Here is a 26,812-nt window from a genome sequence, read left to right as displayed (position 1 = left end):
CTCAGTGCTCACAATTATTTCAAATAGCTTAGATGCAGCAGATAAATTCGTTATGCCTCTGTAATTCCTTACGTCAATACGATCACCGCTCTTGTATACAGGAAACATAAAAGACTGCTTCCAAGTCACTGGAAAAATTCCTTGCTCAAATGATTTGTTAAATATAGTGCACAAAGGATCAGCTAAAACAGGAGCACAATGACTGTACACCACAGAAGGAATACCATCTGGTCCGGGCGAAAACGATCGTTTTAACTTTTTCGCTGCGGCAACAATCATAACGGGAGTAATCAAAAATGTGTCAATGTGCGCTATATTCTCAGGAACATCCACCGCGGCGGTCTCCGCTTCGATACCGGAGGCAGTATTTTCAGCAAACACAGAAGCAAAGAACTTTGCGAACAGATCGCATGAGTCCAAGGTTGACATGGATTCAACACCATCGAGACAAACTTTTGAAGGAATCGATGAGCACTTGCGTTTCGAGTTTACAAAAGTCCAGAAATATTTAGGATTCCGACGAAGATTAGTTTGAATCCGCATAACGTAGGCTTTGTACAACCCCGCGTTTAATTTACGATAATTTTCACTGGAACTTTTAAACATTCGCTTTGTTTCAGAGCTATGCCAGCGACGATGTCTGCGCTGCCAAATATTGCGGGTACGTTTTAATCTACGAAGCCGTACAGTGGTCCAAGGTGGGCTCATTGGCCGTTTAACGAAAGGTAAATTTGAACTCAGCCATTGAATCAATGTGTCACAGAAAAAGGATGCCATTTCATTTACGTTACCGATTTCTTGCAGTGTTCTCCAGTTAACATTTTGTAAGAATTCAAGTAAAGCAGCAAAATCTATTTTCCTATAATTTAATGTTCTGGATTCATTCACGGACTCCATGTGACAGGAGTTGCCTTCGCCGTTAGTAGGCCACGTGATAACTAAAGGCGGATGGTGCGGGTCGACGGGTAGTATTGGAGCAACACTACAATCAACAACTAATTGATGCTCCAAAGAACAAAAAACCAAATCAAGCAATCGTCCGAGATGATTTCTGTGTTGGTTAGCTTGACAAAGATTTAGGTAATCCATGCCGTCAATCAACGCCGTGCCAGCAGCGGGTAGCAACGAAGAACAAGAGGAGAGTGTTTCCTCATTCCGTTGATTCCATACAATGCGGGGCTGGTTGAAATCACCGCACACCAGAACAATATCATTAGCAGAACTTTTACTGCACAATTCCGAAACAGTTGAAATGTGCGCATCGATCACATCAACGTTTTGGCTTTTATCAGGGGGAATGTACACACCGCATAGAAGTAACTTTTTACCCCGTACTGTAGTACTCGCACACACTTGTTCAAGACAGTTTCCATTTACCGTTTCAATAATAGAGCTGGCATATTTTCGAGAAATAGCAATCAATACTCCACCAAACGATACTTTGTCGCTATTCGCTGAGCTGCGGTCGCAGCGGAAAACATTAAAGGAGTTCCCAAATAACTGCTGCGAGTTGATTCGGCTATCAAGTCCAGTCTCGGTTAGAATGATAATATCGAAGTTGCAGTCACTCGTTGCTAAGAAAATATCGTCAATTTTTGTCCTCAAGCCTCGAACATTTTGATAGTATACCCAGATGTCAGCCACATCATTCTGCAATACGGGATAAGACGAATCAGCGCTTGAAAATCTGGGAACTGACGGATACTTGCCAAGAGGAGTAGTTTGGAAGCCCCCTTCACCACACCTACCCACAGGACCGGGACGGCTGATGAACGCTGGCAGCGATGGCACGACTGGGGCAGGGGGGTCAGAGGCTTCCACAATATCATCTACGGTGCGTCCCAGTATGCTGCGTTGAATTATTGCTGAGTTATTCCTCCTTGCGAAGAAACAGGCGTTGGAGATGGATGAACAGCAGAAGGTTTCCAAAATTTTTGAGTTGATTTCTCCTCGAATTGACGGAAGTAGATTCCTTGGGGCCAAGTTGAAGGGTCCAAGGCAATAACTTGTAAGGCAGGATCGAGGCCAACTTTAAACGATACAAAGGTCATTTTGCTAACATCGCTACCTTTAGCGACCAGTTTTACGACTACTGGGTCTTCGTTCATTTCAAGATTAGCTCGTACCATAGCAGAAATCTCATCATTGGTGACGTCTGGACGTATACGTGACAAATATAGCCAAAACTTGTCAGGTGGTTGTTCACAAACTGGAACACAAACAACGTTCTCTCCAATCTGCTTCGATCCAGATTGGCATTCTGAAGCTTTTTGTTCCAAATCTGGTCCACGAGGTCTTTTGGCTGGACGGCGACCCTCGATGAATGGCCAGCGCTTATTGAACGTTGTGGGAGTCAATGGAGGTTTCGATAATGATTTAATTTCGTTTTGTAAACCATTAATTGCTTCCGTGAGCGACACCAACGGTGGATTTTCATCTGCCAATTTCGTGATAGAACGGAGATGCGAGTTTTCAAACAAATTGGCGCAATCATCACACATCCAGAATAAATTTTTTCGATGTGATGAGAAATAGCCCAAAAGAGCGCGGGATACTCCAGAGCATGCCATATGAAACATGCGTCCACAGTAGCCTCTGCACACAACGAAATCGATGCCTGCGATAATCAGACTGCACTTTGCACAATTTTTCTCCAAACTCATTGTATGTGCAGGAAAGCGCCTTTAATTATGCAGCAGGTACAGCACAGCAAGGAAACGGTTCGTCGATTGTTTATTGTTAAACTACAACGAAGGCAGCAAAAAGAATAGCCGTAGGCACGACACAAATGAACGTAAATCACCACTCGATTGGCACTTGGCGGTTAAGAATAACACTTCGTCCAGATCCGGATAGTATACTGTCATTCACTGACAAAAACACTTAGTGATAAACTATCGCGGAAACGGTTAAAAATTGCAAAAATACGGTATGTAAAAAACACAACAAGCTCAACTGAACAGTGTTCCCAAAAAAATGTCACTATGAACGAGCAACTTTGCACGACGAAGATTGGAAAGTTTATGTCACTGGACTGCTGCCAACCAGGCTCTACCAATCATCATATATTGAGTGTCTGAGAGCCGATCTGTCATAACTTAAATCCTCTTGATATTACACTCACCAGGACGCTCATTGATTGCCGATGCGATTGATATTATCTTGCGTCACTGCTTGATTACGATGTGACTAAATATTAATCAAGCAGCATAAACATTGAATTAAATTCATGTACACCAATAAACTACGAAATCCGATGACTTTTTACAAAGAACAATTAACTTTATCACTTTATGTTTATGTTAGTACTCTCATGGATTTTTTTTACTTCAACATGGAATAGGAGAATGAGAGAGAACAAAATGCGTCACCTGTCTTTGACTGAGTATACTTCTACTTGGTCATTGAACTATCGAGTAGTCACAGACAGACACTTGACCGTACCGATTACAGTTGACGCGGATTTTAATCAGTCTTTCAAGGTCATTTGACAGCTCTGGTAATTTGCAGTGAAAACTTCATACCAAACGTGCGCAAATAATAGGTGGCGCCGTCACTAACACAATCAATGACGGGGAAGCTGGCATGCAATCCAGAAATGGAAGTATTGATGTGGAACTCATACTTATAGCGGCCCTTACACGAGAATTAATAATGTCATATTTAATAATAACTAAGTAATAACATTCCAAATTTGTATGGAGAATTCATCATTACTACCCTCACACGCTCGTTAAAAATTACATTACTCTTTAGTAATGACACTTTCAATAATCGTGCTTATGGGTGTCGTTTCGCAATATGCCGCTCGAAGTCAAAGAAATTTTGTAATGAATACAATCAGTTCATTTACTTAGAATCTGCTAAGTTTATAATGAAATATTGAAGAAACTCATAAACATCAACGCACAAGCAACGATAAAATCTGTCTTTACATTGGACTGTAAAAGGGATGCCAAGCAGTGGTGATTGCCGAAAATTTGACAGAAGCTGCTATATTGCTCTCCATATTGTATACAACATTTTCAATCCGGTAGAAGATGCTATAAGAACTCGAGTCATTCAATGCATGAACCGCGAGAGAATTTTTCTACATTTCTTCGCTCCACTTTATACTCTGAGTATTTCACGGCCCTTGAAAAAAAAATACAGTCTGATAATGATCGTTGCTGTGTGGAATTTCCCAAGAGAGGATCGCAAGTTGACAATTATCGCAGAAAATCGAATCGATGGTTCAACTTGATGTTTCTCATACTAGGTTGCAATATTTCAAAACCCTTGTGTGGAGCATTCACATACATTTTCATAGACACAACTTATACAAAGGATATATGCACATAGTTAGAATAAGCGGCAATAGTAAAATGATTCTATCGCAATTATCCACAGAATCGGATCGCGAAACGAGAATAAGCGACCGTTTGTTGCTTCAGAGAGGATCCCCACAGCAGCGTGCTAACCTTTGATTCTCAGAAATGTCATCGAAAAAAATTCGTTCTCGCACTGGTGTCTATTCTATGTTAAATGAGCCATGCCGGGTGTTTGTTGTTGCGATGATATTAGTCTCTCTTTGATGGCACTGATTCAATCGTGTAAAAAGTGAAGAGCGAGCATTCTTTGATACGATAAAAGCCATCCTTGATGCCAAGTATTAAAAAAAAAATCTGTATATTTCGAAAATTAAAACTGATGAAACCTGGTGCCCTATACAGCGGAGAAAAAGAATTTCACTTAAGCAACATTGTAATTGCACGCTAACGCAATATCTTCATTAGCGGCCCTTACACGAGTCATTAAAAATTTCATTAGTAAAAAAAAATCATTTTAATGAACGTGTAGTGGTGCACTAATGACGAAATTTCTAACAAATTTGAATTACATCATTTAAATGACATCATTTAAAATGACATTTTTAATGCTCGTGTAAGGGCCGCTATTGACGTTTTAGACGAAAATTGGAAACTGCCTGCGTTCTTCGATTTTGATAATTAATCATCGTAATATTTCGTGAGACGTGTATATTTTACTGCCGAAATGTTTAGCAAATCAAAAATGAGTTTAAACGAAAGAAAATTTATGTAAGTAGATTTGCTACTGAAAATGGTTCCCGATTTAGAATGCCTACAACCGAGCAGAAGGATTATATCAGAAACTCGAAAGCCCCTACTCTGGTCTCAATCAAGTTTAAATCAGCTACTCGGGCATTCTATTGAGCATCTAAACAGGAGCATTCTTGCGAAAGGATTACTATTTCGGACACGACGGGCCTAGAAAAGAGAAATTTGTATCGATTCTCGATAAAATTCACAAGAGATGGTCTGACATAAGCCATGCAACATACCCAGGTATGGATTGGAATTTATTCCAATTTTTTCTTTTCTTTGAAGGAGCAACGATCCGTTTGGCAAACATTCATGGCACTGGGGACCGGAATTCCTGGCTATCTATTCGCTGCAGTGTTAGAATGGCTTAGAAAGGATTTACTAACCGGTTTGCTGAAGATCGAACCCCAAAAATATGTTATGACGATTATATATAAATTATGAGAAATGTTGTGTTAAAGTAGCTTGACAACGTTCGAAATTCTAAATTAAATGAAATGTTATTTTAGTGTGTAGATGTTTTGATATAAGTTGTTGTAATCGAAATCAATTTGCCATCGAAAATATTTGATTATATATGTCAATGTTCCCCATTTACTTGTCATCATTAAAGTTACCAAATTTTCGCTCTTGTTTCTCAGCAGACGCTCGTCTTCGGCTTCACCGTATCAGAGTTAAATGGGTGCGCGACAATGAACGTGATTTTCGTGTGTGTATTTGTGTGTTTTTCGCGTGTGCAGTAAACGTAGTTCAAAGTCAGTGTCAGAAAAGATTACACACATACACAGTCATAGGCTAGAAGGATACAACAACAGTGTTGATTATTAAGTCACTTACCTCCAGCAGCTCCTATAAAATTAAAAAGATTTAATGGGAAATAAATCGAAATAAAAACAGAATAGAAAAAAAAATAATAACGAAACGAATTTTTAATTTATCAAATCATAAAATCAAATCGGTAAAATACGCACAGTGACAACACAAACAAATGAACAGACAAACAAACAAACAGTGCGACCACCGTAAGTAGGTGGACAAGAAACGATAGGAAATCAGATTATTTCGTTATGAAACAGAAAATCAGAAGAAAGGAGGAAGAAAGAGAAGAAATTATTAGTTAGTATTTGAAGACATCATCAATTAGTTAGTTAGTATGAAATTTCATTAAAGTGGTTAAATGAGAATGTTAAGCTTCAATTTGAAATTTAAGATTTTGGCTGAAAATGGCATATACTCTAGCGGTTGTATGTAAGGGAAAGATGGTACCACAGGGGAAAAAGAGAACAAAGTAGCGACATACTGGAGATGAGAGCGATTTCAGTATTTGACTAGCAGAAATATTTCGCCAGATAAGAAAACCGAATTAGATTCCATATTGGGTGATATGTCACTATGTTGCGAATGGTTTTAGGTGAAGATTAAAGGTAGTGAGTAAAATAACAAACGAAACAAGCGTTTTGCTGTGGCTTGGTGAGTTTCTGTTTGATGTTCGATGTCAATTTCTAAATTCTAGATTTAGTAGTGTGAGTAATGTTGGTAGCTGTGAAAATCTAAATTGCTTTGTATGAAGTAAACCTAGCTCAACGGTTTAGCAGACTATATTTGTTCTAATGTGAAAAGTATGCTTGAGTTCAGTTGATGAATTTATGTTTCTAGTGTTGTAAATGAGTAAGAAAAACTGAAACTGCGAAATAGTAACTGCAAACCAGAATGAAGTTGAATTTCTTACCTGCCCGAAGATCACTCAATTGAAAGCGTGCAAAATAATTTCTACTACACAGAATATTTCATGAAAAAGTTGCAGATAAATAGAAATAAGATAACTATTCAAATTAATCAATTTGATTTATTTTTTGTCGCTTTAATGCTATTCAAAAAGATCTAACTCGTTTCCGGCAAAGAATTTTGTGTAGCGGCAATAAATGATTCTGTTCCATCCGCATTCTTGTCTTATAAGACCGGCAGAATCGTTTGGAATCACCTTTTCTGTTTTGATTTTTTCTCTCCATTCGAAGTCTTCATGAAGAGCGATTACAGTGATTCTGTACTATCAAGCAGGAAGCACACACCATCATCTCGCAAAATTAAAAATACACATATCATCACCTCTTAATTCTATTGTTTCCAGAGTGAAAATTTGGACGAAATACAATTTCGTTCAGCAACTGTTTTGCTTGATTTGATTTATATCGAAACTGTTATGTTGGAATTTGATAATTTAATAATAATAATACAAGAAGGAGGATAGTTTTTTTTCCGATCTATGTTCGCAAATGTACGATAGATAACATCTATAATGAAAAAAAAATTGAAGCCAAATGGAAGAAGAGTAGAAAATGTTCAGCAAAAGAATGACACAACTAACATTGAGTTATTTTGGCAGCTGTCGGAATCCAGTCAGGCTTCTGTCGGCTGCCAGAATTCTTCACAAAAGGTTCTTCTCAAATGGCAAAGATACACGTCGTCAAGATATTGTCCTAAATAAGGTATTTTTCGCCTAAAAGAGTTGTTGCGTACAGAAATTTAAAATTCAATAAAAGAAAACTATGCTGTTTCCATACGGTACCGTATGAAAAGATACTCAACGATTGAGTTATTTCGATTCAGTTTGAGGTTGAATATTGTTTCGGTTAAGTACCGTATTGTTTTCATGTACACAAAATAACAAACCACCTATTATTTGATTTTGTACTTAATTTTTAATTGTTTTGAATCTTTCATTTTATTTGTTTTCTTCATTGTTTTCAAAAGACAAAGAGCAAATCCTTCCAACAGCGAGAATTTCGTTCAATAAGCGAAAATTAAGCATACCGCATTGAGCCTGAAATTGAGTCAAAATGACTGAACCGTGAAATACTAATAAGCAGATATAACTCACTTTTCCGTATATTCTTGCAAGTGCCTTAAGGAAATTACGTAGAAGCACTTTACCTCAAATTACGTTATTGAACGGAACCCCGAAGTTGTATGGAAAGTACTATAAATTAGGTAGTTTCGAGGTTTCGTGTAGAATGTGGCTTACACTCTTACCAGCCGCTACCTAATTTTGGATCAAAATCTACCCAAAATCAACTAAAGGGCATCTCCCCAATTTTGGGTAATGGGTGATGACCTCAAAATTTAGGTAAATGTAAGTTTAGTACAAGTGTTATGCCATAACAAAGAACGCTACCCATTTTTACCGTTCAACTCAAAGTTTGAGTAGACAATGACCCTATTTTGAGTAGCTTATAGAAGAGCTCGACAATGAGGGATTTCTCCTCAAAAAATAGGTAGAAATGATTTTCAGTGTACACTCTTATTTCCCGCCAATCAGTTGAGCAAAATTGTGTTGTACTCGTATTTAGATAGTACCCTATTAATTTGATTGATAAGATGTTTCACGAAAGTGTCACTGATTTTAAGTGACAACCGTTGCCGAAAATTGTAGACCCCAAATTGAGTAGATTTTATTCAATTTTGGGAAAACTTAATCGACACAAAAAATGAGTAGTTACGAATAGAAAATTTGGTCGTGGTAAGACGAATTGAACCTTAAGGCAGTGATGTTTCTGTCATATATCAAAAGTATTTTTTTTCTTCATCTAAAAAATAAAGTACTCATTAGAAGACAAACACGAGAAATGGTCCTAAGTACAAATGAGATTTTTTCTTTATTTACTTTCTCTTTCGATTATTACGGTCCTATCGGCAATAACTCTCTCTAACTCTTTACATAGAATAACGACTAAACTCATCGACTTTCGATCTGTAGTTAAGAAATTGTTTCTATAATACAGGAATATGCCGTAATAATTGAAAGAGTAAGTAACCAAAGAGAATCTGTCGTTTGCACTTGGGACCTTTTCTAATGTTCATCGAGATTTATCAAGTTTAACGTTCATATCAATATACCACGGGGAACGATAGATGATTAAAATAGCGCAAATGCTGGAAAATGCTAAGTTCTTTATAGAAGAAAGCCAGAAAATGCTAATCTTTTCTAATATGTGACATTGTTCTGTCAGCAGAGCCGCTCTGAATATGAAAAAAGGGGGTGGATAATGTCAGAGACATAGCTGGAAGACGTGAATACGAATAAAACTTTGCACTTCTGAACATCTAAACCCGCTCTCATAAGTTGGTATATTGTGTGAATTGTGCAAAGTTTCATTTCTTAACTACACACTTAAAAATTTTTACATGTTATTACATGCACATAAATGGAGCGTCGAAGCTCACGCAAATTTACGTGGAAGAACATTTAATATTGTGTCTAAAACTCCATACATGAAATTCATTGAAATAAAAAAAAGAATACTGAGAGCAACCGTCGCGACTTGAACCGAGAATCATTGGATCTCAAGTACGTCTGTTAATCGACCGAGCCACAGAAGCATGCATCTGCTTGGCTGGTAAAAGGTGCAATTGAATTCATACAGTCGCACCTGCTAGCAGAACGCAAGTTACAGTCGAAACCAGTAAAATTCAAGCTCATCTATCATTAAGTCATTACAAATAAAAATTTCCGTCATTTGACAAATTAGGTCTTTATGAATTACATCGTATGAGGGATTAAGTCACCTGTAAAATAAATTTTTTTTAGTGTAGCAGAATTGTAACGCGACAACTAACTAACTAACTAACTGAAATGACGAATTCACGACACACTTATTTTAATCCACTAATTAAAAGCAAAGCCTTGGCATTACATTGCTTTTGTGGAATTCGGCATTTCTGACTTCGCAGCCGAAACATAGCGTACAGAATTATTGAATGGCTAATACTACGATCCTACTGACACTAAGAATCCTTTCAGGTCAGGGCTCGAACATACGACAAATGTCTTGTAAGATTAGCACCCTATGCTCTGAATCGCCTTTCCAGGTTGACACAAATTAATAAGACAGGAGTAAAAAATTGTTTGCCTGCAGAAGTACACACGGTATGAGTTATAATAATTTCAAGAGAAGAAAACATCAAAAATTTCTTTAATTTACTGATTATAAAAGTCAACTGTGCAGTCTAGAATGAATGAAACGATTTTTACACCTAGTTGGTAACCTCAAAAAAGCAATGACTCACTGCATAAAAATCGTCGTCCGAGTACGAGAAAGACAAATAAGCGTCATGAGTTTTTCTTTGTAATACTCTTTGAAACCAATCATTTTAGAAAGCTATAATTTTGAGTTATTTGTGGTTATTTCATACTACTGCCAATTTTACCATAAATTGCTGATCACATTTCCGATGGCATGGAGAAAAAATTATGTTGTTGGGTTAAGTAGAATAATAGGTATTCACGATTAAGTTCTAACCATTCTTGTACTGCGTAAATTTTGAAAAGACGCCCCATAGTAAAGTAAGTCGTATTCACGACAAAAACATTTGTTTTTGTATGCGTACAATTGTTTCAAACATTGTGAAATTTCTGTTTTCCGGCATGCAGACTTTATCAAAATTTGTACCATACTTTGAAATTCTCTCCAACGTTACGACCATTTATTATTCCTGAAGAAGACCACTGAAATTGGTTGAAACGTAGAAAAATTTGAAAATATGTTCCTAATTTATTTGGTGTCTCCATGCATGCCGAAAGAGAAGAATCACATTATAAGAAAATACATGATTAAAGTGAAATGTAGTGTCATAAAATGTGCGCAAAATTTTATACGCTTCAGTTGAACGAACCGTCGCACAAAGCGTACCAAGAAAAACGGACACATAGAAACAAGAACTTTTTTCAATGATTGAGCGCAGTGGGCTTAGCTCTCGTTATATTGGCTTGTAAAAAAGACTGGACGTAATGGATTTTTGAATTCTTTACACTTTGAATATATGCTAATTCAATCATTATTGTTTGTTATTACTCCTACACTAGAGCTATAAATCATGAGTAATTATGAATGACTAACATGAGGTCATATGCATATGTATTGACTAACTTGCTAATTATGTATATGCCTAAGTTTAGTAGCAAGCATGGATTCTCCTTCAAAAGAACGATTGAAGACAAGAGAACATTCAAGTATTTTCGATATCTTTGCCAGTCGTTCACCAGGCCCTTCCCGCCGATGAGATAGAATTTACCTAAAAGTATTCACCATTAACTTTTTTTCGGAAGCGACTTTCGGAATTATATAGCATGATAAGTCTAGAAATGTCTGTTTCAACGAAAACGAACCGAAGACCAAACAGCCTCTGGCGTCCGGTGCCAGAAATCATCAATAGTTTAATAATTTCTTAGATTACATTATTGGTATACATTCCAATTATAGCTAATAGTTCATCATACCATGCAGTTAAAATTATTTAGTGAATCTTTTCTCAAGCACATATTTGGAGCACGAAATTGAATATAAAGTTATTTCGTAGTTTCTTATTATTCAATCGGTTTTGAAAGCAAGATCAAGCGTTGATTCATTGATTTCATAATAATTGAAAAACCAATGAATTTCAATAAGTTTTCCATGCTGACTGGCTCGAAGCTGACCCTCAATGTTTATCACTTTGTTTGTATATTAGGTTAATGAACGATAATACTTGGCTTGTATTCATTTCATTCAGTAGCTTGTCAATGTTGAAGTTTTAGTTTTGCTATAAAAATTGCTACAATCTAAAATAATACCTGTTTTACGATATTACACAGCCAAGCATTATTGCTTCAGCAACATCAATGCATTGAACTCAACAGAGTTGGACATTATTAGCATTATAAATGACAGCTACTTAGAAAATAAACGATTTCTTACAATACCCATTTTATTGGATTCAACTCGTTTTTATTTCAACACAAAACACAATACTGCATAATTGCGTCATTATTTGATATGTAATTTTTGCTCACGATATAATGCCACCGTGCCCACCGTGCATTTCTCACACCACCTCAATACGAAATAGCAGCGCGCAAGCAATAAAAATAAATGCAGAAAAGTTTATGTAAACTTTTTCAATTTTCGGTTGTTTTAGCTAAAATTTTATAATTTTGAGTTGCATTTTCAGATTCTTTATGAAATTCTGCTACAAACACTACTTTTCAGTTCTAAAATCATCCCCGTGGGACGGAACAGTGACCGTTTATACATTTCAAAAACCAATTACGGCTCGGCAAAGCAAAATTTCAAAATTCTAAGAATACTTAGTTATGATAAATTTGATTTTGAAAACTTAAGTGTTTTTGGTTTTTCGAAAATCGGTCTAGTTTTCGAATAATTGATCAAAAACGCGTTTGTCGCATTCCGCTACATTTTACCTTGATTGGAATAATAGATATGTTGGTCAATTAAAAGAGTATCAGTCAGGTCGATTCAAGTGGAAAAATTCGGTTGAAAGGTACTGGTATGGCAAGCAATATGTTCCTGTGGTTTGAAGATAACTAGTTTTAACCCTACCGGAACTATAAATGCAGAAATCTATCGATCCGAGTGTCTCTGGAAGAGATTGCTGCCTTTATATAAGAAGTATAGTACACCTCCACTGTTTTGGCCGGATTTAGCGTCGGCTCACTGTGCCAAAACCACTGTCAATTGGCTTGTGGAAAAGGGTATAAATTTCACAGAGAAAAATATTAATCCACCAAATTGCCCTCAGCTTCGACCCATCGAACGTTACTGAGGGTAATCGTGAAGAGGGTCTTAAAGAAGACTGATAAGGCAGCTGTGAACATGCAGGAGTTAAAAAAAAAAATTTGGGCTCAAGCGTCCAAAAAATGTGATGCAACAGTTATTCGGAACTTGATGAAGAGCGTTCGATCAAAAATTCGAAAATTCGTGGAATCGAGAAGGAATAACTGAAATTTCATCCGGTTTTCATTATGCTCAAGTTGAACCTCGTACAATAATGGATCAATTTTTAATTTGAATGAAATATCCTTTTTAACATCATTTGAAAGAATAATTTGTGGATAGCTTATTTTCGATACACTCCTTATCTCTAGGAAATTTAAATGAAAAATTAAAAAAGTAGACTTAACAGAATGAATAATTTACAGTATCGTTTAGTCCAACACTGATCGTTTGCTTTTGTAATCGGTTATAACTAATTCAACTGAACGATTAACATGTTATTTAACAAAGAGATGTGTTTGCAATGTTCCACAAAAGATGGAGCCATGTTGATGGCCTGGCAATCTTAACGGAAACATCTATTCAAGCCCAAGGAGCTGGTTAAATGGGTTAAATCGAAGCCATTGTAAAATATTAACGAAGCATGCATTTGGTGGAGTCGGGACCCAAGCGAACAGAAGTTCCAAAATTACTTATAATATCCACTTTCTTGCTGTTTAAAAGTACACGCGGTACATTTGAAAACTTGAAAGTACGTAACAAGTTCTGCGTGAACTTTCTCGCTGCATAGAAGCTGAACAATGTATTCTAGAAGCAGCTTTGAAGTTTGTTCGGTTGCGTCGCGCGAACCTTCAAGTGTGGATAATAACTTGAAAAATTGGCTGCTTAGAATGCTATTGATAAACTTTGAAAGCTGCTTAATCCAAAACAGTTCCTTTCATTCCAACTTTTGGTTAGTAGGAGAGTGAGCCATGCATTGTGAACTACTTCCCATGAGTCAGGACCATGAGTTTGGAGTGTATCACCAGACCCTGTCAGCTTGGAGTATCATTGCATTAAAGTGAGAGGCGGCAGAAAGTGGTTCTATTTACGGTCTGGATTCTATTTACTTCGATTTATCGAAAAAGTTTGACAGATCTCGATACCGCCAAGTTGTTGATAAATTGAAAAGACTGCGTTTCCAAATTGGCTATAAAAATGGATTTGAGCATACTTCACTGAACGCAACGCATTTATACGCATTGGCATTATTATAACGTCATCGTTCGAAATATTTTGGAATGTCAACCAAGGAAGCCATTTATCAACAACCTCTGCAACTTGTAAAAATTCTCCGGCAGCATAATTTTCAACTTTGAAAACATTGTAAATATTGTATGGAAAGCCACATAAAACCCTACAGTAAAATAACATAGGGCTGGAAGGCTGGTGATAAATCAGTCCTATAAATATGCTTGTCACAACCAAATTTGGCTATTTCTTCCCCACCGCTGGTTGAGTTTTGCGAAGACAAATGACAACTATGAAGCAAGATAAATATATCATGCCGGTAGTTTGCATCTGATATCGAGAACTTATAATAGATATCTTCTCTTCTTCGCACAAACAATTTTCCCTCCACCGAAGCTTGACGGTCACAGTTTCCGGTCGAGGCGGTGGTGGAACCAAACGGCGCTATTATCATCTCACAGTCGGAGCAGCACAATAAGTCAGCACAGTTCCCGGAAGATGCAAGTAATGCGAAAGCATCCCGTCGTTGCATATGATGTGTAGATGACGCTGACGCTGGTGATGAAAGCCGTGCCGGTTCCGTCCATGCTTTCGTCATGTTACGGTGCAAAATAAATGGCAGGGAAAATTTATAGATGTTTTACCATGCATATTGAGAATCCTGCTGCTTACATACCGTAAACGACAACTAGCTCGGTTGTGAAATCACACGTGCATGTAGAGTCGTCCAGTAAAGTGTTATGCCCGTGTCTCGGATTATCCTTTTCGTGAATAAAGAATGAAGGAAAAAATAAACTCATAATATAGTTGTATGATAGTTCACTGTTCCCGAAGTAAGCGTAAGTATGAGAGTTTACGCGAATAGACGAGTGTCAATGTTTGGCAGAACCGAGACGAAGCGTGTCGGACAACTTTACCCCAACTCCTTCTGTGGAATGGTTCCATTAATTAAATCCAGATGTCACGCTTATTAATTTTTACTTCTTCCTCAGCAGAGGCCATGAACTTCCGGACCAGTTTCACTCGTTAGAACCTTCTCTGAGTGCCAGTAAAGATACTTGTGCCAGCGTAAACACGACCATTAAGCTTTCATCTAACCGTCGAGTTGCTTTGTACGATGCCTACCTTTAAGGCGCTTATAAATGATTTTTATGAAGTAGACTTACGGCACGCATGTAGCGTTTTGCTACGAAGAGTTCGCTACCGTTGTTTTGGTGGGAGTTTTTTTTTCCAAAAGTCATCGGAAACTTTTCAGCTTGTTCTACTCGAACAGCAATAATACAGCGAACAATGCTATACGCTAGCATAACCGTGCAGGTAGGCTGGTTAATACCGATCTCCATAACCATTCACGTGAATGTTTATGAATGGGCACAGTTTCTAGGCGGAGAATGGTGCAGCGTAAAAAAAGATTTTACAGCAACCATTATAGTGTACTGACAGCTGCTTCCATCTGTGAGCAAAAGCGGGAGGAAAATGATTCATGCTCGACTCGGTATTTTGGTTCTGGAATGCCTCTCGTCTCTCCTGTCGGATGCGTCTATGGACGGCTGTTGCAACGTAATAACTTTAAAATTTAGAAAATGTAATTAACGTCGAGCAGGATGTTCGCATCTCGGCAAAAGTGGCAGCAACGGCAGCACAGTTTGCACGTGTGATACTGTGACGTGACACATTTCATTTGTCTCTTCTGGGAACATGTGTCCGTTTATGTGAAGCTGTCTCGCTACTTGACTGACGGGATGTTAGTTTGATGAACGCGTTGATGCATTCGTATAGTTGGTACATTTTTTCCAGTTAAATTTGAGTTGGGATGCCTGAACGTGCTCATTAATGATCGTGTAGTTTGGATTTTATTCAACTATATTCGAACGTGTGCATCACACTGTTGTCATATTTTTCATAAAGTAGAGTGTTTAATCTTTTTGCTCCTACACTTTAAGAAAGAATAAATATCCCGCATGACGTAATTCATGCATAACGTATTTTTCTTTAAATGTAAAATTTAATTTTTGTTCTGTTTAGATGCCAAATTCAACAATTTTACATGTTACGGTTTTTAAATTATAGTAAATTACGAGGTTTTTTTTATTCGCACCTACCGAGACGAAAACATCCATGACTTTTTCGTATTGGGCTATAAACAGGACGCCAGGTCATTTTTTCTGAAATCTGTGATCGAGCCAAAAAACTGCAAAATCTGTGCATGTTTTCCGTAACATATAGCTAATCGGAATCATTTTGGTGAGCAAAAAAAAGCTCTGTCGGATTTTTATTTCCTTTCAGTTTTCCCTAGCAAATTGTAAACTTTTTGATGCTCAGAAATTTGTGAAAATCTGTGTCATTTTTGAAATCTATGCAGACAATTGAAAATCTGTGAAAAACAGATTAATCTGTGAAACACAGATTAATCTGTGAACCTGGCATCCCTGGTTGGAAATCGAACTGCAGGGTTGGCTGTGAGCACGACGTACACTCAAAAAAAATCCACACGTTAACCTTATGTGAAAAAACACGTAGATTCCAAAAATGGCTTTGTCATCGGAGTTTACGTGATCTCCTTAACAACCATCGGATCATGATTGAATATGAAATGAACCATATGTCAGAATTATTGCTGTTGTCACATATATTTTATGTGTCACGTACTTACTTGAATTCATTTTGTCATGTTCATTTCGTGCTCGCGATATGGCGTCAGTTGAAAAGCCTAGAACAAACAACATAGGCCAAATCCCTTTTGACCCTTATACGGTATTTATCACAGTGATTTTAGGGTAAATAATTGCTCATTGATTATATCGGCAGTTATGAAGTCCAGCTAATTTTTATTATACTTTCAGATCTAATATTAGTACCAAGCAGGAGTATAATTTATAAGCAAATGTACCATTCATTGAGTTTACTAAATGGCTCTGCGAACCCAATCCTCAACAACTTATTTGCATAAGCAAAGGCAAATCCTCTAGATTGTGTTCCAGCACATTAATCACATCTTGAACTACTAGTTCCAGCTGAATGCATTCCTTAAAGGGAACAATGTTTGCTTCAGTTTAGCTGCTCCGGAGAAAGGATTTAGAACAATGCATTCTATATTTTTGATATTTTTCGAAAGTGATTCAACAGAAACGAATTTAAAAGTAAAATTTTCAGAATATCTGCGTGCGAACAAAATTTATCGCAATGTTATGTCCAGCAGACTATGTGATCTACAAGTTTTTAATACCAATATACATTATTAAGATTCAATATAGAACTTTATAGTAACAATTACATGAAAATAATGTCACTATTAAGTAAAATTCTGGTAAAATGTAAGTTCAGATGAAATAAATTTTACAGTACAATTTAAATGAACTTTGTATAAATTTCACAAAGTTATTCTATGGAATCTACGAAAAAAGTGACGTAGATATTACGTGATACAAATGTGGACTAAGAGTTCATGAGTTCATTCTGTGCTATCTATACTTCACATAAGTATTACAAGAAAAGTTCTATGGATAATAATCACATACGTTTTCACGTAGCATTGAAGTGATGATTTTTCTGAGTGTATAAATGTGCTGGTGCCGAGACAAGCCGTATTTTGATTGATTGTGTCGGTATCATACCTATGAAAATAAAGGACTATTCACACATATCCGGTGCGGTTCAGTGCCGGCACGATACCGTGCACGGATACTGATATTATTTCATTCGTTTTCTATGCGCGCATTCACATCTATCAGGCACCGTGCCTTTTCAGTACAGCTCGCCGTCAGTGTAGCGTCCGTCCGGCAAATACAAATTCGTCGTCACCGATATTTTTTATTTTCACTGAAGTCGATATGTCATTGCATTGGCTGTGCCGGAACTAAAACAGCACGGAAACGGAACGGAAGGGTTCCGATAAAAAAAGAACACTGACGGCGCACTGAAGGCACTTTCACTGAACCGTCACGGAACTGAAATGTGTGAATAGTCCTTAAGTCTGGCGGCCGAGGACGCTGCACGCTTAAAAATAGTTACTCAAAAAAGAGTAAGATCTCACTCATCTACAGAAAAAGTGGAACAACTCTAATTTAGAGTAACTGCGAAGTTACTCAAATTTGAGTTCTTCCACTGGAAACGATATGTGGGTAAAATCTACTCATTTACTGAGTAATACTTTATTTGTACATGTACCAAAAATAGAGTAACTATCAATCAAATTTTGAGTGAAATTTATTTCACATATACCAAATTTGCAAAAAAATTGCTCCTTTTCTGAGTGTATTGTATTAAAATATTAGGTAATTGAACTCAATACTATATCAAGTGGTGGTTGCTTGGAGTAGTGTGTCGATCGCAAATTAACATACATGTCAGTTATGCTCGGGCACCAATCATACACTTATTCCTCATAAATAACATTTGAGCATATTCGGTTCCATTCTAAAGCACAACATGGAGTTTATCATTCCGGTTTTTGCAGACACAACATCGTTTGTGTTGAGCGTCTCACCCTCGAAATAGGCGATCTCACTAACAAAATATACAACCTGTTGCTACAAATGGTTATTACAACTTTTAGACTGATCTTGCGAATAGTAACAAAAAAACGAGTTATTGCGGTAAACTCAAATTTAGAGTAGGAGTTACTCAATATCATTGATGATAACTGCTCAATTTTTGACGTTTCCATGTATCATTTGAAAATAAGTAACTAGTACTCAAACTCAGAGTAACTTTTTCTAAGCGTGTGCTTTGTTAACATCGGAACAAAACATGACTCGGAATTTTATTGCAAAACTACTGTTTGTTTGTGTTTTCGTATGTAGTAGAAAGAAGATTGAATTTACAAGTGATGAAGTATTTTCGTTATGATAACAATGAAATTGAACCTTTGCGCTCAGTAATTGCCACTGGAAATGATTCGATGTTTACGTTTTTCTTATATCCTCGTGTTTTTCTACAATAAAATGACAACCGCACTCAAAGCAAAGCCTTGATATTATCTTCAGCGGTCTTTACACGAGAATTATTTTTGTCATTTTTTATGATGACTATGTAATGATATTTCAAATTTGCATAGAAAACTCGTTATTACTGTACCATACACGTTCATTAAAATGGTATTATATTTTAGTAATGACACTTTTAATGATCGTGTAAGGTTCGCTTTCCTTTTGTGAATTTTGACGTTGCATTTTGCTTCGCAGCTGATTTCAGAACCATTACGTGGCTGCTCCTACCACACTTACACATCCTATCACCAGTAGGGGGGGAGTGTTCGGTTATCGGCACCCTTTTATTTTAAGATCATAAATTCTGACTTAGTGCACATTACATCTATACATCAATGGAAAGCTTAATTTGGCCGGTCTTAAACGTTTTTTCTTAACCGCCGCATCTGCTGTATGAACAGCTAGATGTTTGGTCAAAACTTTGGCTTGCTTTGTCTCGACAGCAGCCTGCATATCACTAACAATTTTTCACGATTTGTCGAAAAAATGGGGTGCCGTTAACCGAAATCGGTAGACATTTGGAACATGACAAAACAAATCTTTGGTTACGAAAATTCAATAGCATCTGGTATCAAATCAAATGTTCTTGTACTATTTCCGCATGTTCCTGTACCTTCTGCATTTGTTTTCGCAATTTCTGTATCTGTTTCTATACTTTCTGTGCTTGATGCTGTGCTTTCCATACATTTTCCTTTCTTGTTCCAATAATTTTTCTTCTTCTGTTAGTATTTTCTGCTCCTGTTCTTGTACTTTCGGCCCTCGTTGAATACTTGATTCAATGGCTAGTTGACTTTACTAGGAAAGTTTGAGTAGATTCTGTTTCGACGCAGAGAAACATCTACAATAATATCCATATTGAGAGTTCTTGTTCAATGATGAAATTTACTGCACCGTTATTGTATTGTAACAATAATGCTCCGAGAATGAACTGGAATGAAAGTCAACTTAGCAAAAAACCGCCTTATCTTTCGAAAAAACACTAGTTGAAATTGTTCAACATGTTTTTTGAGCAAAATATTGTTCCCCTTGATTAGAGGCAAGTGACAGCTATCGCCTTTCAAGAGTCAACTACTAATCATAACTTAAATAGACCCATTGCAATGTCTCCACACTCTGGTCGAGATAAACGGTTTGCTATCAGATTCTCAGTTTGACTTCAATAATAGTGAAGTGACGAATTATCATCTTGCACTAGTGTATTCCACACTCAACACATACTTTGTTCAGTTCAAATATTTCTTTCAATGGACTAACAGAGGGCCTATTAAATGAGCTCCTAGTGAACATTCAGTTGGTTCAAGATAATAATTGTTTCAATATAATATTGTTGTCAGTTGTTAAAATAAACAATTGTGACAGTTGTCAAGGTTGGAAAGTCCATACAATTGCTATTTTAACTATTTAAACCTAGAGGGCGGTTTTTTATTTGTATACATAGTATTAATTATTCCGGCTCGTTATACGCGTAGCTCGGATTAGATATCGTTTTTGACTTCATGTTATTTAGAAACCAAATTTGAAACAATCCACATGTTTAAAAAAAGTTGAGAAACAAATTAAAAAAAAAATTATTCTCAACGCTTCAGTAAGCGGTAAATGTTTTCTAATACATTTCCAATAAAATGAATGCCAGATTGGAAAAGCTAAATTACTTGTGGAAGTACATTATCATCTTTCAGCGTCAAGTTTTTTACCTACCTCCCCCCCCCCCCCCCCTCCCTTTACATAATTCAATAACACCTGACTATTGGGTAAAACAGTGAAACTTCCGATTTCGATGTAACGGAAAACTTTCGCGTGATACTAGAGAAAGTTCTCCGACGTCTATTTCAAGGCCCTGATTAAATCCGACCGGCAGCCGCCGTTTACAGTGTCATTAAATATGCAGCACCGTTCCTCATACAAGTCGTTTTGATTGGTCGTTCCCAACACAGTATTCTATCCAACAACTCCCGGTGACTAAGTCTTGTCTGCCGCCATGCCTTTTCGAGGGAACCTCTCACGCTAAAAGCAAAAATTACACGAGTAACACATCGTCAACACACTCCCGTCCCGGGCGCCATTTTCCTAGAAGTCGAATCGAGAACCGTTCACCCATAATTCAAACCCGTATCCTGCCCTCACCTGCCGGGGCTCGCACGACGCAACTCCTCTGCCATTAGACTTGTAACTTTTGCGAAAGCAATTTAAGTTTCCCGCACAATGAATGAATGGCAGCTGCTTCTACTCCCCCTATCCCAGCAACGATCGCGCGCGCGAATGTCGTCCTGCCACCACCGAAGCAGCAGTGTCTCATTCTCTATCTAAATGCTGTATGGTGGTAGAATGACAAACGCGAACGCCCGCGCCGGAAAAGCAAACCATCATCCCCCACCCCCGCACACACAGGATCACCACAGCTACACCTTTGGATATAGGAGAAGCGATCCAACGAAATGCATCACTCAAACTCTTATGTCATCTTTGGTTCCTTTTCCAATATGTGAACATTTCCCGTGAACAAATGAAGAAACTTTGGTTGACTGCCGGAACGGAAGGCGATTAGAGCCCGCTGGCTGCAGACGAACGATTCATCGAAAATCTCGCATTGCGTGGAAGCGACGCAGAGAATTGATAGCGGGATGATGATGTGAATGTAAACTAAAAGCTTTCCGATGTTTGAACTTGCTTGTGTTAATGATGCAGTTTGATGCATTGTGTCTTTTTCTACGCTTGCATTGTTGGAATCCCAGGAGGTTGTAGAATCAATTATTTCCTGCATCTACCGGAAGTTGGGGTTCTCACTAGTTGATAAACTTCTCTGGTTAAGCGTAAGGACATCGGTTCGCAGGCCACAGTTGTCATTGTCAGTGCACGCGAGTAAATTTCATATTGATTATTCAAATGCAGAAAGTTTTCGAAACGGACCTGTGCTTACTCGGTACAGTTGTTTAAATGAATTTTTATTAGTGTAATTGGATTCTCTTTGCTCAAGACGGGCAAAAAATATTACTTCAGTTTTGTGATGCTGACAACGATCTGTTTGTTGTTAGTTTCGTTGTGTCTGGTGGTTTACGGAGTGGATGGGAAAATCAAGTGAATAAGTGATTCATTACTAGAAACAAAGAAACAAAGAAACAAAGAAACAAAGAAACAAAGAAACAAAGAAACAAAGAAACAAAGAAACAAAGAAACAAAGAAACAAAGAAACAAAGAAACAAAGAAACAAAGAAACAAAGAAACAAAGAAACAAAGAAACAAAGAAACAAAGAAACAAAGAAACAAAGAAACAAAGAAACAAAGAAACAAAGAAACAAAGAAACAAAGAAACAAAGAAACAAAGAAACAAAGAAACAAAGAAACAAAGAAACAAAGAAACAAAGAAACAAAGAAACAAAGAAACAAAGAAACAAAGAAACAAAGAAACAAAGAAACAAAGAAACAAAGAAACAAAGAAACAAAGAAACAAAGAAACAAAGAAACAAAGAAACAAAGAAACAAAGAAACAAAGAAACAAAGAAACAAAGAAACAAAGAAACAAAGAAACAAAGAAACAAAGAAACAAAGAAACAAAGAAACAAAGAAACAAAGAAACAAAGAAACAAAGAAACAAAGAAACAAAGAAACAAAGAAACAAAGAAACAAAGAAACAAAGAAACAAAGAAACAAAGAAACAAAGAAACAAAGAAACAAAGAAACAAAGAAACAAAGAAACAAAGAAACAAAGAAACAAAGAAACAAAGAAACAAAGAAACAAAGAAACAAAGAAACAAAGAAACAAAGAAACAAAGAAACAAAGAAACAAAGAAACAAAGAAACAAAGAAACAAAGAAACAAAGAAACAAAGAAACAAAGAAACAAAGAAACAAAGAAACAAAGAAACAAAGAAACAAAGAAACAAAGAAACAAAGAAACAAAGAAACAAAGAAACAAAGAAACAAAGAAACAAAGAAACTAAACCTAGTTAACAAGTTAACCTAGTTAACAAGTTAACCTAGTTAGCAAGCTAACCTAGTTAGCAAGTTAACCTAGTTAGCAAGTTAACCTAGTTAGCAAGTTAACCTAGTTAGCAAGTTAACCTAGTTAGGAAGTTAACCTAGTTACCAAGTTAACCTAGTTAGCAAGTTAACCTAGTTAGCAAGTTAACCTAGTTAACAAGTTAACCTAGTTAACCTAGTTAACATGTTAACTTAGTTAACATGTTAGCAAGAAAACAAGAAAACAAGAAAACAAGAAAACAAGAAAACAAGGAAACAAGAAAACAAGAAAACAAGAAAACAAGAAAACAAGAAAACAAGAAAACAAGAAAACAAGAAAACAAGAAAACAAGAAAACAAGAAAACAAGAAAACAAGAAAACAAGAAAACAAGAAAACAAGAAAACAAGAAAACAAGAAAACAAGAAAACAAGAAAACAAGAAAACAAGAAAACAAGAAAACAAGAAAACAAGAAAACAAGAAAACAAGAAAACAAGAAAACAAGAAAACAAGAAAACAAGAAAACAAGAAAACAAGAAAACAAGAAAACAAGAAAACAAGAAAACAAGAAAACAAGAAAACAAGAAAACAAGAAAACAAGAAAACAAGAAAACAAGAAAACAAGAAAACAAGAAAACAAGAAAACAAGAAAACAAGAAAACAAGAAAACAAGAAAACAAGAAAACAAGAAAACAAGAAAACAAGAAAACAAGAAAACAAGAAAACAAGAAAACAAGAAAACAAGAAAACAAGAAAACAAGAAAACAAGAAAACAAGAAAACAAGAAAACAAGAAAACAAGAAAACAAGAAAACAAGAAAACAAGAAAACAAGAAAACAAGAAAACAAGAAAACAAGAAAACAAGAAAACAAGAAAACAAGAAAACAAGAAAACAAGAAAACAAGAAAACAAGAAAACAAGAAAACAAGAAAACAAGAAAACAAGAAAACAAGAAAACAAGAAAACAAGAAAACAAGAAAACAAGAAAACAAGAAAACAAGAAAACAAGAAAACAAGAAAACAAGAAAACAAGAAAACAAGAAAACAAGAAAACAAGAAAACAAGAAAACAAGAAAACAAGAAAACAAGAAAACAAGAAAACAAGAAAACAAGAAAACAAGAAAACAAGAAAACAAGAAAACAAGAAAACAAGAAAACAAGAAAACAAGAAAACAAGAAAACAAGAAAACAAGAAAACAAGAAAACAAGAAAACAAGAAAACAAGAAAACAAGAAAACAAGAAAACAAGAAAACAAGAAAACAAGAAAACAAGAAAACAAGAAAACAAGAAAACAAGAAAACAAGAAAACAAGAAAACAAGAAAACAAGAAAACAAGAAAACAAGAAAACAAGAAAACAAGAAAACAAGAAAACATGAAAACAAGAAAACAGAAAAACAAGAAAACAAGAAAACAAGAAAACAAGAAAACAAGAAAACAAGAAAACAAGAAAACAAGAAAACAAGAAAACAAGAAAACAAGAAAACAAGAAAACAAGAAAACAAGAAAACAAGAAAACAAGAAAACAAGAAAACAAGAAAACAAGAAAACAAGAAAACAAGAAAACAAGAAAACAAGAAAACAAGAAAACAAGAAAACAAGAAAACAAGAAAACAAGAAAACAAGAAAACAAGAAAACAAGAAAACAAGAAAACAAGAAAACAAGAAAACAAGAAAACAAGAAAACAAGAAAACAAGAAAACAAGAAAACAAGAAAACAAGAAAACAAGAAAACAAGAAAACAAGAAAACAAGAAAACAAGAAAACATGAAAACAAGAAAACAAGAAAACAAGAAAACAAGAAAACAAGAAAACAAGAAAACAAGAAAACAAGAAAACAAGAAAACAAGAAAACAAGAAAACAAGAAAACAAGAAAACAAGAAAACAAGAAAACAAGAAAACAAGAAAACAAGAAAACAAGAAAACAAGAAAACAAGAAAACAATAAAACAAGAAAACAAGAAAACAAGAAAACAAGAAAACAAGAAAACAAGAAAACAAGAAAACAAAAGAAAAACGAGAAAACGAGAAAACAAGAAAACAAGAAAATTACAGGGTGATATGAGTAGGAAAAAGGTTCAATTAGATTTTTTATCGTGACGTCACAAATGAATAAGCATTCATCCTTGACAGTTCAGTGGTACTGTTTACAAACAAGCTTAAACAAAAATCGAGGAACACGTCTTAAACAATCATCTTTACACTTTGCAACTAGTCCCTTTTATTTAATAAATTTCAAAAACAAACCGTATCCAATCGTGAACGAATGTTTCAAAACTCTATTTAGGCGATATGAACCGTAAATGGTCTCATCCAAATTGTTAACAAACAAACAAAAAAAATCGCTGTTTACAAACTGTCAAAATGTGTTCATTCGATTGAGGTTAGCAGTGACGGTAAAAAACCTAATATCAAGAGGACGTTTCCATGAAGAGGAGCGGGCTTCCGGAAACTTGTCTGTAAATCCATTTTAGGTCTTATTAATTGATGACCAAATAAATTCGCTTTGACTATCCCGGTTCTCGGGTTCCGGAATTTGAACTTGAGATTTTAGTTGTGAAGAAACTCTAAAATGAAACCTAGATCGATTTGTCAGTAATTGCTAGACTTGTTTTCTTAACCTTAGATTCACACAAACAGTCTTACTAATTTTCAGTTGAATTTATTCGTGATCTGATTTCCGGTTCCGGAGTTACAGGTTTATGATAATTAAAAGCTTAAAACCATACTATAGGTGACGAAGCAAAATTGAACATTAAGTCCCTTAATAAAAATCCATTTAGTTTCTTCTGTTTCAATTTGTAGATCATGCTAGCTGTAACCGTAAGACAATTTGTTGTTTCCTTTCAAGAGTTGAAGGAAATTATTTTGAATAGAATCACAAGATTATATATGAGATCATTAGTGATATGAATAAGGTATCATTACACCACTAGGTGAACTAAAGCAAGAGTTTTTATGTGATAAATTGCGAAGCTTAAAAGAAATATTCTCATGAAACAGAAATCACGCATTCGAATGTTAAAGTACTCCAAAATCTATCCGATAAATTGTAGGTTATTTTCAATTCGCTGAACAAAATAATCAATCCAATTCTCGCTAGCCTCGATTGCAGGAAAAGCGATATTCAGTCTAATAGATAGCAATCCAATTGTGTTATAAATTGATTATGAAGCAATTTTCGAACTCATGCCCGATATCGGGGGCACGAGTCGAATCGAAACACGTAATTTTGATTCAGATATTTTACGAAGCTTACCCGTGCGGATCAGCAGTGCCATCGACTGCTGACCCGCACGGTCAGAAAATCAATAATGCGTTGAAATTTGTCACCAGATTGTAGAATTCGGTGCGACTGAACCAATTTCAACAGTAAGCTGTGACGGCGGCGGTGACGGTAGCGGAAACCGCGGTGATATGATCCAATGATTGTCATTCGATCCGTAACGGCAGAGCAAGAGACAGAAAACTTTATCCAGCTTTGCTCACCACTCTAATGTATGTCTTCCCCGCCAGTAACAATTTGTAAAGTTTATCCCAGCGGGGGATGTTTGCTTCCCGTTCCGGCCGATATCCGCACTCATGGGGAAGTTTTTTTTCCGTTTTCATTTTTCAATCATTCTTCAATGATTGATTCGCAACGAAACACATCAAACGCTCCGACGTGGGTGGTTTGAGACTTTGTCTGCAGTAACAGCTAAGAGAGTCCAAAGAAAAGAATGAACAAAAAAGTCTTCCGTTTCACTTCAAGCGCACTGCCAGGGCGTTGGTGCGGAATTTTGTTAACAAGTACAAGAAATATCCTCTTTCATTTCTGCCTTACCAGCGGCTTGTTCCTTTTAATGTAATCCCCTCCGCTACCCCCCGGCAGTGTGATAAAAAGCACTGCTTTAGAGCTGTTAAGAAGAAAGTTTTCCTGCTGACACTGAAAGATTCTCAGCGGAAGAGTAGGCTGGATGTGAAATCTATTTTTGGTTAGTTTCGGAAAAT

General features: G+C 36.2%; 1 protein-coding gene across 12 annotated transcripts in view; it reads right to left on the bottom strand.

Annotated features, from left to right (window-relative positions):
- The window catches only part of LOC131439375 (complexin), a 721,216-nt gene that overhangs the window by 147,288 nt on the left and 547,116 nt on the right, over positions 1-26,812 (bottom strand). For 7 of the 12 annotated variants that reach the window (XM_058610312.1, XM_058610344.1, XM_058610302.1 and 4 more), the window contains exon 3: positions 5,940-5,951. The exons of the other annotated variants lie outside the window; for them this stretch is intronic. In XM_058610312.1, the coding sequence (XP_058466295.1) occupies positions 5,940-5,951 (12 nt within the window). The remainder of the gene's footprint in view (positions 1-5,939; positions 5,952-26,812) is intronic. 12 annotated transcript variants of the gene reach the window in all.

This window comes from Malaya genurostris, chromosome 1, assembly GCF_030247185.1.
Source record: "Malaya genurostris strain Urasoe2022 chromosome 1, Malgen_1.1, whole genome shotgun sequence".
NCBI lineage: Eukaryota > Metazoa > Arthropoda > Insecta > Diptera > Culicidae > Malaya > Malaya genurostris.
The sequence above is the reverse complement of the archived record's forward strand: the minus strand, read 5'-3'. Positions and strand labels throughout refer to the sequence as shown.